This window comes from Gymnodraco acuticeps, unplaced genomic scaffold (assembly GCF_902827175.1).
Source record: "Gymnodraco acuticeps unplaced genomic scaffold, fGymAcu1.1, whole genome shotgun sequence".
In the NCBI taxonomy this organism is placed as follows: Eukaryota; Metazoa; Chordata; class Actinopteri; order Perciformes; family Bathydraconidae; genus Gymnodraco; species Gymnodraco acuticeps.
The window spans coordinates 7281622-7297474 of record NW_022992351.1 but is presented as its reverse complement, the minus strand read 5'-3'; the positions used below and the strand labels follow the sequence as shown (position 1 = coordinate 7297474).

The following is a 15853-nucleotide window of genomic DNA, read 5'->3' as shown; positions in this document are numbered from 1 at the left end:
CTTGCATTACTAATCTAATTAATCTGACTTTGTCTCTGCAAGATATAATTCTGTGAGTTGATTGACATGCCTTTATTTGACTAATGTTGTGAGTCTTAATGACATTTCATGCACTCTTTTCTGCCTCTAAGCCTCCAATGAAGTGCTACAGGTACTGTTTTCTCTGCTTCTCTTCCCTTCTCTTTTTGCACTTGTCAACTTTTAGTTTTTTTCTATCACAGTGCATGGAGTAAGATTAAAAGGACAGCATGTCAATGTATCATCTGCTGAAACATTAAATTACTTTGTCAATATGCTTTCAATGTACGTTTAAAAAACTACGACTACAAGTATCTAATTCAGATATAACTAAATACCGGAAATCTGAGAATTCAGTATCAATTAGCTGTAAAACCAATCAAGGAGATCACAGAGTAACATTGTGAGAAACAATAATGTACAAAGCATTTGTGAGTGACATTAGTATTCACAGAACGACCAATATGAGAATTAAAAACATTTACTTATATGATTTGTTTTGTACAGATGCAGAGAACACATAAAATATCTATTCAACGGTTGAAGAGATACCATTTTTTATTTGCAAATACTACTAGCTAATAATATATTTATGAAGAATATGCTCTTGAGTGTCCTAGGTCTGAAGTTCTTTCTGTCTTGTTCCCAGGAGGCTGCAGCGTGTCCTGGAGGAGCTGGTGTTCACAGAGAGGGAGTACGTCCGCTCTCTGGGCTACATCCTGACGCACTACCTCCCTCTGCTGGACCGACCCGACATCCCCCAGGACCTCCGGGGCAAGAGAGGCGTCATCTTCGGTAACCTGGAGAAGCTTTACGACTTCCACAGCCACTATTTCCTGCCGGAGCTGGAGGCCTGCCAGAGGGAGCCCGCCATGGTGGCCCGCTGCTTCCTCAGACATGTGAGGAGTAACTCCACAACTGTCATAAATATATAACTGTATAAATAATTTGTTTGTGTATAATATTAGAAATTCTCATTAATATATATTTATTACATTACATGTCACTTGTTAGATGCTTTTATCCAAAGCGACTTACATACATTTAGTACTGTGGGCAATCCCCACAGGAGCACTTTGGGGTGAAGTGTCTTGCCCAGGGACACAACGACATGCTGACTACAGTGGGACTCGAACTTGCTATCCCCTGATTCAGAAGTTCAGCGCACTATTCCACTGAGCCACAGCCTTCCCATGAATTTATGAAGCAGCAAACCTCTTGTTTTAGCTTAGTTTTTTTTAATCTGATTGGGTTATTTATGTTATTAGGGTCTGAGACCAGAGGTCGGCGAAGACCCTATTCTAATTGCTCGCGCAGCAATAACCAACACAAAACAGGGAAAACGACGGACAAAAGCACAGAAAAAGTGCCAGCCTAGTGACATGGGCGCTTATTTTGACCCCGCAACATAATGTGAAAACTCACCAAATTGTGCACCCGCGTCAGGACTGGTGAAAATTGCGATGTGTAATTGGTTCCGGAAGTTTGCACACGCCCACTTCAGTTTTTAACGTAAACTCCCCCAACTTTCACGTAAACAAACGAAACTCGCTAGTATATCTAGGGTGCGGAGACGAACCAAAAAGCCTCTTGGAGGTGTATAAAAAACGTACAGGAAGTCTGCACCTGCAAGGTGAGGCCCCACACAGTCCGCGTGATCGGCCTGTAAGGAGGGACGGCCCTGGTGTTACTGCTCTAACTCCTAAAGATATTGTCCGATCGGCCTGAAATTTCTCACGTTTGCTAACGGCCTAACGGTTTATTTTATTTATTTTGTTTTTTAGTTTTAGTTTAGTTTATTCAAAACAAACTCCTTTCACCATCAGTTACCAACCTGGGTGTAAGATTTGACCGACATCTGACCTTTGACACCCACATCAAGCAAAATGTCCTTCTACACTACCACCTCAGGAACATTTGCAAAACTCCGTCCACACTCTCCCTGTCAGACGCTGAGAAACTGGTCCATGGCTTTGTCTCCTCAGAAACTTAAAATGAAAGAAAATGACGAAATGACAAAAAAATGTACGTAAAATGACAACAAAATGACAAAAAAGTGACGGGGGATGACCTACACTCACAGAAATAAATACATAAGATAACCACAGAGAGACACAATTACCCAAAAGATACAAATAAAAATGACTACAGAGACACAAAATCAATTATAAAGAGACAAAAGAAACTACAGAGAGTCAAAGGAAACTACAGAGAGAGCGGCACAATAAACTATAAAGAGACACAAAATGAAAACCAAAGAAAAGGACTTCAAAGAGAAACAAAATGAAGACAAATAGATACAGAGGGACAAAGAGACACAACAAGACTTGAATAATAATACAATTATACAAAAATAACAATTATAATAGTAAAACATTTTGACCTGTTTCTAAATGTTATTATTAGGTCAAATATTTCTGAGTGTACTTTTACAACTTATTTTTTTAGATTGTTGTTTATGTTCAACACCAGGGACATGCACAGGTACGGGCTAATGTTGCCAGGGCAACGGCCCGTTTGTCCTTTTTGGCTGACCTGCCCCTCTGGAGAGAGCGAGAGTTTATTATTTTGTGTTCTGTTGTGGCCGAATCAACATGATAAGCCCACAATTAGTAGCGTCTCGCTGCGGGAAACACACTTTGTCAGCGCCGTCATCTGCCGGTGCGTTAAGACCACCTCAGTGTCGGATTTTAGAAACTTGATTTTGAGTTGTCTCATGGCAGTTAGGGAATAAGGGACAAACCAGGGGACTTTACTTCCTCTTGATACCGTTGGTTATTTACAAAAAAACACCTAAATATAGCCTACTTGTTGTGATTTGGTGTCTTTTCATCTGTAAACTCCTTCAACGGGGCCGCTCGTTTTCTTTTCTTGATCGCCCTCTCATGGGTGAATACTTCACTGTCCCGCTTCATTGTAGGATTTCTGCCATGTCTCTACCACTTTAGTTTGACCATCTCTGTTATTAAGTTACGGAATACTAAATAAATAAGTAATTAGATACCTTACCGTTACTGGCTGCGATGATAAGAATGATGATAATGATAAGAATAATGCGTATTGAACTGGTTTCATTAATTAGTGAGTTTATTTAAGTTAGCCTAATTAGTTAGAAGCAGGGGTTAAGTTGGGATTTGATATGTGGGGGGGCTCTGTGTGGAGGTGCGAGAGGGGGGGGGGGGGGGCGGAGGTCGAGGATCTCATTATTTGACCTTAGGGATATAGGCCTACACTGTGGCCCTAAAGCAGTGTTTCTCAAACTTTTTCATACCAAGGACCACTTAACCAATAAAAAAACACTCGCGGACCACCTAACTCCACAAATATCCAAAAACACATCGTTCTTTACAAATCGCCTGAAAATGGTACAAACAAGTGGCAACATTTGGGGTGAAGGTGTTTATCTGGGCTATATCACGCAATCGAAAGTGAAACTTAAGCTCGCTCCATTGAGGAGATATTATCGCGAGAGTGCGGAAAACTTAAATGTATTTATTTATTTCAAAAGTGAAATGTTACCAATATACTCAAGGACCACTAGGGGGCGCTCACGGACCACCAGTGGTCCACGGACCACACATTGAAAAGCACTGCCCGAAAGCAACTGCTCCATTATCTGTATCAAATGCAGACATTGATGCCACCAAATGTCACAATAAAAATAGAAAGTACTACAAATGAACTGGAATTCATTTACATCTTAAATTATGAATATATATACACAAAAAAAGGTTTACAAATATCCAACCTTCAAATTGCTTTTTTAAATCAACACTGCTCTGCACACTTGCTAAAGAACATTTGTGTGGAAATCTCAATTCATTTGTAGGGCTGCGTGAGTATGGCCAAAAGTATGGGAGTAAATCTCACGGTAAACTATTTAATCATCACCAAATTCTGTGTTATTATGACCGATCATAACTCAGCTTTATGCAGACATACATTTAGCATGGTGTACAGGGCCGGTTCTTGGCATAGGCGACATAGGCGGTTGCCTAGGGCGCCAGATTTGGGGGGGGGGGGGCGCTGCGCTGGCAGCTCTGGGAGGGAAAAAAACATTTTGACTGTTTGCGCTCATCCTAATTTTTGGCCTTGATGTAACAACATTCATAATTAAGTCAAGGTAACACCCTTTTCACCCCGGTTACACTTTTCATTTGCCCTGTACGATGGGCGCTGTAAGTGATGAAAGTGGGGGGTGTTGGCTTATCAGGCGCCCGCAGCTCACAGCCAAAGTGGGTGTGGGATCGAGCGAGAGAGATAAATGCAATTTATGTAAACAAATATTTCCAAGGCACTCTTTTATAATTATTGGGGTAAACAGGTTTGAAATCATTTCAATGTATACTATAGGACAGTAAACCAAAAATATCGTTTAAAACTTGAGAGATACAAAAATATGCAAAAATAAATGTTAACTTGGTAAAATAAGATATGAATGAATAACAAAAATAAAATAAGTTGCATTTATTTTCTATTGGCTATGGTAGGTTATTGGTTATGTTCACATACTTATTTGATTATTAAAATGTAAACCAATCTTTTTCATATGGGTGTTTAGAGTTGTACCCCCTAGGTCAGGTCTCTAGTAATGTGTGCTCAAAGTGCACCAGATTGAAGCATTTTACTTTAAATATTCAAACATTTCTTCCTGGAGGGGCATACCCCCGGACCCCCCCTAGAGGATGTGACGTCCACACCCCAATTCAAACATGTTCATACAATACCGAATACATTTGAAGCCTTTTTGATGTATATTACCAACATGTCAATACGTTTCTGTTTTTGTAGTATATTGGTCTTTTGTAGAGATTTTTCATTTATTCTTTATATATTCTATTGTGTATTCCTTGGGTACTTTTATCTTTTCTATTGTACGATTGAAGTAAATGTGGGAAGCGTTTAAGCCCCTGTCACACTGTCCCGAAATTGACACCCGATGGACACACGAATATGGAATTGTGAATTTCGCACGAAGATGGCCCCGAACCACACACGAAGGCAACATTTACATAACATTTAAGACATACAACTGCAACGAAAGTACCAAAAAAAATTATGTTACAGTACTATGATACTGTACTGATATCTTCAGACTTTGTTCTTTACTTTATCCGTCTTTATATGTAGAAAATATTACGTTTTCTCCGTAATGTTGTTTCCATAGCAACAACAACTTCCTGTCAACTCTCCTTCAAAATAATATATTATATCCTTTTTAGTTTCACAGAACACAAATTGGGTTATTTACATAATATATTTACATGATTTTGTTGTGCAATAAAACAACCCGATGGACACACGATAAAGGAAATGTTCAAATTCGGCTCTGATCGTAGCAACATCGGGCCATTCGTGAGGGCATCTTAAGCCATCGTATGACCGCTGGTGGCATGGCAAAAAATTGCCGAAGGACCTTGCGAAGGTTCATTTTCGTGTTGAATTCGTGTGTCAATTGTGCCCTTCGTAAGGCCATCGTGAGGGCATCTTGTTATCATCGGTGCCATCGGACATTCGCCCCGATCAGAGTGAGGGTGAATGCACCGATGATAACACGAAGATGACACGATTTGACAAGATGCCCTCACGAGTGCCTTACGAAGTTGCCGCTCACGAAGTTGCTGCCGGAGCCTGAGAAACTCCACCGGCGGTCATACGATGGCTTAGATGCCCTCACGAATGGCCCGATGTTGCTACGATCACAGCCGAATTTGAACATTTCCTTTATCGTGTGTCCATCGGGTGTCAATTTCGGGACAGTGTGACAGGGGCTTTAAGGCCACAGCCAAAGTGGGTGTGGGATCGAGCGAGAGAGATAAATGCAATTTATGTAAACAAATATTTCCAAGGCACTCTTTTATAATTATTGGGGTAAACAGGTTTGAAATCATTTCAATGTATACTATAGGACAGTAAACCAAAAATATCGTTTAAAACTTGAGAGATACAAAAATATGCAAAAATAAATGTTAACTTGGTAAAATAAGATATGAATGAATAACAAAAATAAAATAAGTTGCATTTATTTTCTATTGGCTATGGTAGGTTATTGGTTATGTTCACATACTTATTTGATTATTAAAATGTAAACCAATCTTTTTCATATGGGTGTTTAGAGTTGTACCCCCTAGGTCAGGTCTCTAGTAATGTGTGCTCAAAGTGCACCAGATTGAAGCATTTTACTTTAAATATTCAAACATTTCTTCCTGGAGGGGCATACCCCCGGACCCCCCTAGAGGATGTGACGTCCACACCCCAATTCAAACATGTTCATACAATACCGAATACATTTGAAGCCTTTTTGATGTATATTACCAACATGTCAATACGTTTCTGTTTTTGTAGTATATTGGTCTTTTGTAGAGATTTTTCATTTATTCTTTATATATTCTATTGTGTATTCCTTGGGTACTTTTATCTTTTCTATTGTACGATTGAAGTAAATGTGGGAAGCGTTTAAGCCCCTGTCACACTGTCCCGAAATTGACACCCGATGGACACACGAATATGGAATTGTGAATTTCGCACGAAGATGGCCCCGAACCACACACGAAGGCAACATTTACATAACATTTAAGACATACAACTGCAACGAAAGTACCAAAAAAAATTATGTTACAGTACTATGATACTGTACTGATATCTTCAGACTTTGTTCTTTACTTTATCCGTCTTTATATGTAGAAAATATTACGTTTTCTCCGTAATGTTGTTTCCATAGCAACAACAACTTCCTGTCAACTCTCCTTCAAAATAATATATTATATCCTTTTTAGTTTCACAGAACACAAATTGGGTTATTTACATAATATATTTACATGATTTTGTTGTGCAATAAAACAACCCGATGGACACACGATAAAGGAAATGTTCAAATTCGGCTCTGATCGTAGCAACATCGGGCCATTCGTGAGGGCATCTTAAGCCATCGTATGACCGCTGGTGGCATGGCAAAAAATTGCCGAAGGACCTTGCGAAGGTTCATTTTCGTGTTGAATTCGTGTGTCAATTGTGCCCTTCGTAAGGCCATCGTGAGGGCATCTTGTTATCATCGGTGCCATCGGACATTCGCCCCGATCAGAGTGAGGGTGAATGCACCGATGATAACACGAAGATGACACGATTTGACAAGATGCCCTCACGAGTGCCTTACGAAGTTGCCGCTCACGAAGTTGCTGCCGGAGCCTGAGAAACTCCACCGGCGGTCATACGATGGCTTAGATGCCCTCACGAATGGCCCGATGTTGCTACGATCACAGCCGAATTTGAACATTTCCTTTATCGTGTGTCCATCGGGTGTCAATTTCGGGACAGTGTGACAGGGGCTTTAAGGCCACAGCCAAAGTGGGTGTGGGATCGAGCGAGAGAGATAAATGCAATTTATGTAAACAAATATTTCCAAGGCACTCTTTTATAATTATTGGGGTAAACAGGTTTGAAATCATTTCAATGTATACTATAGGACAGTAAACCAAAAATATCGTTTAAAACTTGAGAGATACAAAAATATGCAAAAATAAATGTTAACTTGGTAAAATAAGATATGAATGAATAACAAAAATAAAATAAGTTGCATTTATTTTCTATTGGCTATGGTAGGTTATTGGTTATGTTCACATACTTATTTGATTATTAAAATGTAAACCAATCTTTTTCATATGGGTGTTTAGAGTTGTACCCCCTAGGTCAGGTCTCTAGTAATGTGTGCTCAAAGTGCACCAGATTGAAGCATTTTACTTTAAATATTCAAACATTTCTTCCTGGAGGGGCATACCCCCGGACCCCCCTAGAGGATGTGACGTCCACACCCCAATTCAAACATGTTCATACAATACCGAATACATTTGAAGCCTTTTTGATGTATATTACCAACATGTCAATACGTTTCTGTTTTTGTAGTATATTGGTCTTTTGTAGAGATTTTTCATTTATTCTTTATATATTCTATTGTGTATTCCTTGGGTACTTTTATCTTTTCTATTGTACGATTGAAGTAAATGTGGGAAGCGTTTAAGCCCCTGTCACACTGTCCCGAAATTGACACCCGATGGACACACGAATATGGAATTGTGAATTTCGCACGAAGATGGCCCCGAACCACACACGAAGGCAACATTTACATAACATTTAAGACATACAACTGCAACGAAAGTACCAAAAAAAATTATGTTACAGTACTATGATACTGTACTGATATCTTCAGACTTTGTTCTTTACTTTATCCGTCTTTATATGTAGAAAATATTACGTTTTCTCCGTAATGTTGTTTCCATAGCAACAACAACTTCCTGTCAACTCTCCTTCAAAATAATATATTATATCCTTTTTAGTTTCACAGAACACAAATTGGGTTATTTACATAATATATTTACATGATTTTGTTGTGCAATAAAACAACCCGATGGACACACGATAAAGGAAATGTTCAAATTCGGCTCTGATCGTAGCAACATCGGGCCATTCGTGAGGGCATCTTAAGCCATCGTATGACCGCTGGTGGCATGGCAAAAAATTGCCGAAGGACCTTGCGAAGGTTCATTTTCGTGTTGAATTCGTGTGTCAATTGTGCCCTTCGTAAGGCCATCGTGAGGGCATCTTGTTATCATCGGTGCCATCGGACATTCGCCCCGATCAGAGTGAGGGTGAATGCACCGATGATAACACGAAGATGACACGATTTGACAAGATGCCCTCACGAGTGCCTTACGAAGTTGCCGCTCACGAAGTTGCTGCCGGAGCCTGAGAAACTCCACCGGCGGTCATACGATGGCTTAGATGCCCTCACGAATGGCCCGATGTTGCTACGATCACAGCCGAATTTGAACATTTCCTTTATCGTGTGTCCATCGGGTGTCAATTTCGGGACAGTGTGACAGGGGCTTTAAGGCCACAGCCAAAGTGGGTGTGGGATCGAGCGAGAGAGATAAATGCAATTTATGTAAACAAATATTTCCAAGGCACTCTTTTATAATTATTGGGGTAAACAGGTTTGAAATCATTTCAATGTATACTATAGGACAGTAAACCAAAAATATCGTTTAAAACTTGAGAGATACAAAAATATGCAAAAATAAATGTTAACTTGGTAAAATAAGATATGAATGAATAACAAAAATAAAATAAGTTGCATTTATTTTCTATTGGCTATGGTAGGTTATTGGTTATGTTCACATACTTATTTGATTATTAAAATGTAAACCAATCTTTTTCATATGGGTGTTTAGAGTTGTACCCCCTAGGTCAGGTCTCTAGTAATGTGTGCTCAAAGTGCACCAGATTGAAGCATTTTACTTTAAATATTCAAACATTTCTTCCTGGAGGGGCATACCCCCGGACCCCCCTAGAGGATGTGACGTCCACACCCCAATTCAAACATGTTCATACAATACCGAATACATTTGAAGCCTTTTTGATGTATATTACCAACATGTCAATACGTTTCTGTTTTTGTAGTATATTGGTCTTTTGTAGAGATTTTTCATTTATTCTTTATATATTCTATTGTGTATTCCTTGGGTACTTTTATCTTTTCTATTGTACGATTGAAGTAAATGTGGGAAGCGTTTTAAGCCCCTGTCACACTGTCCCGAAATTGACACCCGATGGACACACGAATATGGAATTGTGAATTTCGCACGAAGATGGCCCCGAACCACACACGAAGGCAACATTTACATAACATTTAAGACATACAACTGCAACGAAAGTACCAAAAAAAATTATGTTACAGTACTATGATACTGTACTGATATCTTCAGACTTTGTTCTTTACTTTATCCGTCTTTATATGTAGAAAATATTACGTTTTCTCCGTAATGTTGTTTCCATAGCAACAACAACTTCCTGTCAACTCTCCTTCAAAATAATATATTATATCCTTTTTAGTTTCACAGAACACAAATTGGGTTATTTACATAATATATTTACATGATTTTGTTGTGCAATAAAACAACCCGATGGACACACGATAAAGGAAATGTTCAAATTCGGCTCTGATCGTAGCAACATCGGGCCATTCGTGAGGGCATCTTAAGCCATCGTATGACCGCTGGTGGCATGGCAAAAAATTGCCGAAGGACCTTGCGAAGGTTCATTTTCGTGTTGAATTCGTGTGTCAATTGTGCCCTTCGTAAGGCCATCGTGAGGGCATCTTGTTATCATCGGTGCCATCGGACATTCGCCCCGATCAGAGTGAGGGTGAATGCACCGATGATAACACGAAGATGACACGATTTGACAAGATGCCCTCACGAGTGCCTTACGAAGTTGCCGCTCACGAAGTTGCTGCCGGAGCCTGAGAAACTCCACCGGCGGTCATACGATGGCTTAGATGCCCTCACGAATGGCCCGATGTTGCTACGATCACAGCCGAATTTGAACATTTCCTTTATCGTGTGTCCATCGGGTGTCAATTTCGGGACAGTGTGACAGGGGCTTTAAGGCCACAGCCAAAGTGGGTGTGGGATCGAGCGAGAGAGATAAATGCAATTTATGTAAACAAATATTTCCAAGGCACTCTTTTATAATTATTGGGGTAATCAGGTTTGAAATCATTTCAATGTATACTATAGGACAGTAAACCAAAAATATCGTTTAAAACTTGAGAGATACAAAAATATGCAAAAATAAATGTTAACTAGGTAAAATAAGATATGAATGAACAACAAAAATAAAATAAGTTGCATTTATTTTCTATTGGCTATGGTAGGTTATTGGTTATGTTCACATACTTATTTGATTATTAAAATGTAAACCAATCTTTTTCATATGGGTGTTTAGAGTTGTACACCCTAGGTCAGGTCTCTAGTAATGTGTGCTCAAAGTGCACCAGATTGAAGCATTTTACTTTAAATGTTCAAACATTTCTTCCTGGAGGGGCATACCCCCGGACCCCCCTAGAGGATGTGACGTCCACACCCCAATTCAAACATGTTCATACAATACCGAATACATTTGAAGCCTTTTTGATGTATATTACCAACATGTCAATACGTTTCTGTTTTTGTAGTATATTGGTCTTTTGTAGAGATTTTTCATTTATTCTTTATATATTCTATTGTGTATTCCTTGGGTACTTTTATCTTTTCTATTGTACGATTGAAGTAAATGTGGGAAGCGTTTAAGCCCCTGTCACACTGTCCCGAAATTGACACCCGATGGACACACGAATATGGAATTGTGAATTTCGCACGAAGATGGCCCCGAACCACACACGAAGGCAACATTTACATAACATTTAAGACATACAACTGCAACGAAAGTACCAAAAAAAATTATGTTACAGTACTATGATACTGTACTGATATCTTCAGACTTTGTTCTTTACTTTATCCGTCTTTATATGTAGAAAATATTACGTTTTCTCCGTAATGTTGTTTCCATAGCAACAACAACTTCCTGTCAACTCTCCTTCAAAATAATATATTATATCCTTTTTAGTTTCACAGAACACAAATTAGGTTATTTACATAATATGTTTACATGATTTTGTTGTGCAATAAAACAACCCGATGGACACACGATAAAGGAAATGTTCAAATTCGGCTCTGATCGTAGCAACATCGGGCCATTCGTGAGGGCATCTTAAGCCATCGTATGACCGCCGGTGGAGTTTTTCAGGCTCCGGCAGCAACTTCGTGAGCGGTGGCAAAATCTTTGGCATGGCAAAAAATTGCCGAAGGACCTTGCGAAGGTTCATTTTCGTGTTGAATTCGTGTGTCAATTGTGCCCTTCGTAAGGCCATCGTGAGGGCATCTTGTTATCATCGGTGCCATCGGGCATTCGCCCCGATCAGAGTGAGGGTGAATGCACCGATGATAACACGAAGATGACACGATTTGACAAGATGCCCTCACGAGTGCCTTACGAAGTTGCCGCTCACGAAGTTGCTGCCGGAGCCTGAGAAACTCCACCGGCGGTCATACGATGGCTTAGATGCCCTCACGAATGGCCCGATGTTGCTACGATCAGAGCCGAATTTGAACATTTCCTTTATCGTGTGTCCATCGGGTTGTTTTATTGCACAACAAAATCATGTAAATATATTATGTAAATAACCCCAATTTGTGTTCTGTGAAACTAAAAAGGATATAATATATTATTTTGAAGGACAGTTGACAGGAAGTTGTTGTTGTTATGGCAACAACATTACGGAGAAAACGTAATATTTTCTACATATAACGACGGATAAAGTAAAGACCAAAGTCTGAAGATATCAGTACAGTATCATAGTACTGTAACATAATTGTTTTTGGTACTTTCATTGCAGTTGTATGTCTTAAATGTAATGTAAATGTTGCCTTCGTGTGTGGTTCGGGGCCATCTTCGTGCGAAATTCACAATTCCATATTCGTGTGTCCATCGGGTGTCAATTTCGGGACAGTGTGACAGGGGCTTTAACAACAGCCATTTACTTCAAAGATTGTTCTCAATGTTATTCTTATTTTTGTTAATCCTGGAAAAATGCCAGAAAAAAATACATTCTCTTCAAGAATAAAAAAAAACATGACATTAGTAATTGTGAAAACAAATTAAATAAGTTGTTAGGTTAAGTCAGAGCCGGTTTTTGGCATAGGCGACATAGGCGGTTGCCTAGGGCGCCAGATTTGGGGGGGGCACTGCGCTGGCAGCTCTGGGAGGGAAAAAAACATTTTGACTGTTTGCGCTCATCCTAATTTTCGGACATGATGTAACAACATTCATAATTAAGTCAAGGTAACACCCTTTTCACCCCGGTTACACTTTTCATTTGCCCTGTACGATGGGCGCTGTAAGTGATGAAAGTGGGGGGTGTTGGCTTATCAGGCGCCCGCAGCTCACAGCCAAAGTGGGTGTGGGATCGAGCGAGAGAGATAAATGCAATTTATGTAAACAGATATTTCCAAGGCACTCTTTTATAATTATTGGGGTAAACAGGTTTGAAATCATTTCAATGTATACTATAGGACAGTAAACCAAAAATATCGTTTAAAACTTGAGAGATACAAAAATATGCAAAAATAATTGTTAACTAGGTAAAATAAGATATGAATGAACAACAAAAATAAAATAAGTTGCATTTATTTTCTATTGGCTATAGTAGGTTATTGGTTATGTTCACATACTTATTTGATTATTAAAATGTAAACCAATCTTTTTCATATGGGTGTTTAGAGTTGTACACCCTAGGTCAGGTCTCTAGTAATGTGTGCTCAAAGTGAACCAGATTGAAGCATTTCACTTTAAATGTTCAAACATTTCTTCCCGGGGGGGGCATACCCCCGGACCCCCCTTGAGGATGTGACGTCCACACCCCAATTCAAACATGTTCATACAATACCGAATACATTTGAAGCCTTTTTGATGTATATTACCAACATGTCAATACGTTTCTGTTTTTGTAGTATATTGGTCTTTTGTAGAGATTTTTCATTTATTCTTTATATATTCTATTGTGTATTCCTTGGCTACTTTTATCTTTTCTATTGTACGATTGAAGTAAATGTGGGAAGCGTTTAAGCCCCTGTCACACTGTCCCGAAATTGACACCCGATGGACACACGAATATGGAATTGTGAATTTCGCACGAAGATGGCCCCGAACCACACACGAAGGCAACATTTACATTACATTTAAGACATACAACTGCAATGAAAGTACCAAAAACAATTATGTTACAGTACTATGATACTGTACTGATATCTTCAGACTTTGTTCTTTACTTTATCCGTCTTTATATGTAGAAAATATTACGTTTTATCCGTAATGTTGTTTCCATAGCAACAACAACTTCCTGTCAACTCTCCTTCAAAATAATATATTATATCCTTTTTAGTTTCACAGAACACAAATTAGGTTATTTACATAATATGTTTACATGATTTTGTTGTGCAATAAAACAACCCGATGGACACACGATAAAGGAAATGTTCAAATTCGGCTCTGATCGTAGCAACATCGGGCCATTCGTGAGGGCATCTTAAGCCATCGTATGACCGCCGGTGGAGTTTTTCAGGCTCCGGCAGCAACTTCGTGAGCGGTGGCAAAATCTTTGGCATGGCAAAAAATTGCCGAAGGACCTTCCGAAGGTTCATTTTCGTGTTGAATTCGTGTGTCAATTGTGCCCTTCGTAAGGCCATCGTGAGGGCATCTTGTTATCATCGGTGCCATCGGGCATTCGCCCCGATCAGAGTGAGGGTGAATGCACCGATGATAACACGAAGATGACACGATTTGACAAGATGCCCTCACGAGTGCCTTACGAAGTTGCCGCTCACGAAGTTGCTGCCGGAGCCTGAGAAACTCCACCGGCGGTCATACGATGGCTTAGATGCCCTCACGAATGGCCCGATGTTGCTACGATCAGAGCCGAATTTGAACATTTCCTTTATCGTGTGTCCATCGGGTTGTTTTATTGCACAACAAAATCATGTAAATATATTATGTAAATAACCCAATTTGTGTTCTGTGAAACTAAAAAGGATATAATATATTATTTTGAAGGACAGTTGACAGGAAGTTGTTGTTGTTATGGAAACAACATTACGGAGAAAACGTAATATTTTCTACATATAACGACGGATAAAGTAAAGAACAAAGTCTGAAGATATCAGTACAGTATCATAGTACTGTAACATAATTGTTTTTGGTACTTTCATTGCAGTTGTATGTCTTAAATGTAATGTAAATGTTGCCTTCGTGTGTGGTTCGGGGCCATCTTCGTGCGAAATTCACAATTCCATATTCGTGTGTCCATCGGGTGTCAATTTCGGGACAGTGTGACAGGGGCTTTAACAACAGCCATTTACTTCAAAGATTGTTCTCAATGTTATTCTTATTTTTGTTAATCCTGGAAGAATGCCGGAAAAAAATACATTTTCTTCAAGAATAAAAAAAAACATGACATTAGTAATTGTGAAAACAAATTAAATAAGCTGTTAGGTTAAGTCAGGGCCGGTTTTTGGCATAGGCGACATAGGCGGTTGCCTAGGGCGCCAGATTTGGGGGGGGGCACTGCGCTGGCAGCTCTGGGAGGGAAAAAAACATTTTGACTGTTTGCGCTCATCCTAATTTTCGGATATGATGTAACAACATTCATAATTAAGTCAAGGTAACACCCTTTTCACCCCGGTTACACTTTTCATTTGCCCTGTACGATGGGCGCTGTAAGTGATGAAAGTGGGGGGTGTTGGCTTATCAGGCGCCCGCAGCTCACAGCCAAAGTGGGTGTGGGATCGAGCGAGAGAGATAAATGCAATTTATGTAAACAGATATTTCCAAGGCACTCTTTTATAATTATTGGGGTAAACAGGTTTGAAATCATTTCAATGTATACTATAGGACAGTAAACCAAAAATATCGTTTAAAACTTGAGAGATACAAAAATATGCAAAAATAAATGTTAACTAGGTAAAATAAGATATGAATGAACAACAAAAATAAAATAAGTTGCATTTATTTTCTATTGGCTATGGTAGGTTATTGGTTATGTTCACATACTTATTTGATTATTAAAATGTAAACCAATCTTTTTCATATGGGTGTTTAGAGTTGTACACCCTAGGTCAGGTCTCTAGTAATGTGTGCTCAAAGTGCACCAGATTGAAGCATTTTACTTTAAATGTTCAAACATTTCTTCCCGGGGGGGCATACCCCCGGACCCCCCTTGAGGATGTGACGTCCACACCCCAATTCAAACATGTTCATACAATACCGAATACATTTGAAGCCTTTTTGATGTATATTACCAACATGTCAATACGTTTCTGTTTTTGTAGTATATGGTCTTTTGTAGAGATTTTTTCATTTATTCTTTATATATTCTATTGTGTATTCCTTGGGTACTTTTATCTTTTCT

The 15853-nt window shown here is 39.2% G+C and overlaps 1 protein-coding gene across 1 annotated transcript in view; it reads left to right on the top strand.

Annotated features, from left to right (window-relative positions):
* Positions 1-15853, top strand: part of LOC117542047 — a 53613-nt gene that overhangs the window by 23416 nt on the left and 14344 nt on the right. Inside the window, exon 16 of the mRNA XM_034209505.1 lies at positions 668-917. Coding sequence (XP_034065396.1) covers positions 668-917 — 250 coding nt within the window. The remainder of the gene's footprint in view (positions 1-667; positions 918-15853) is intronic.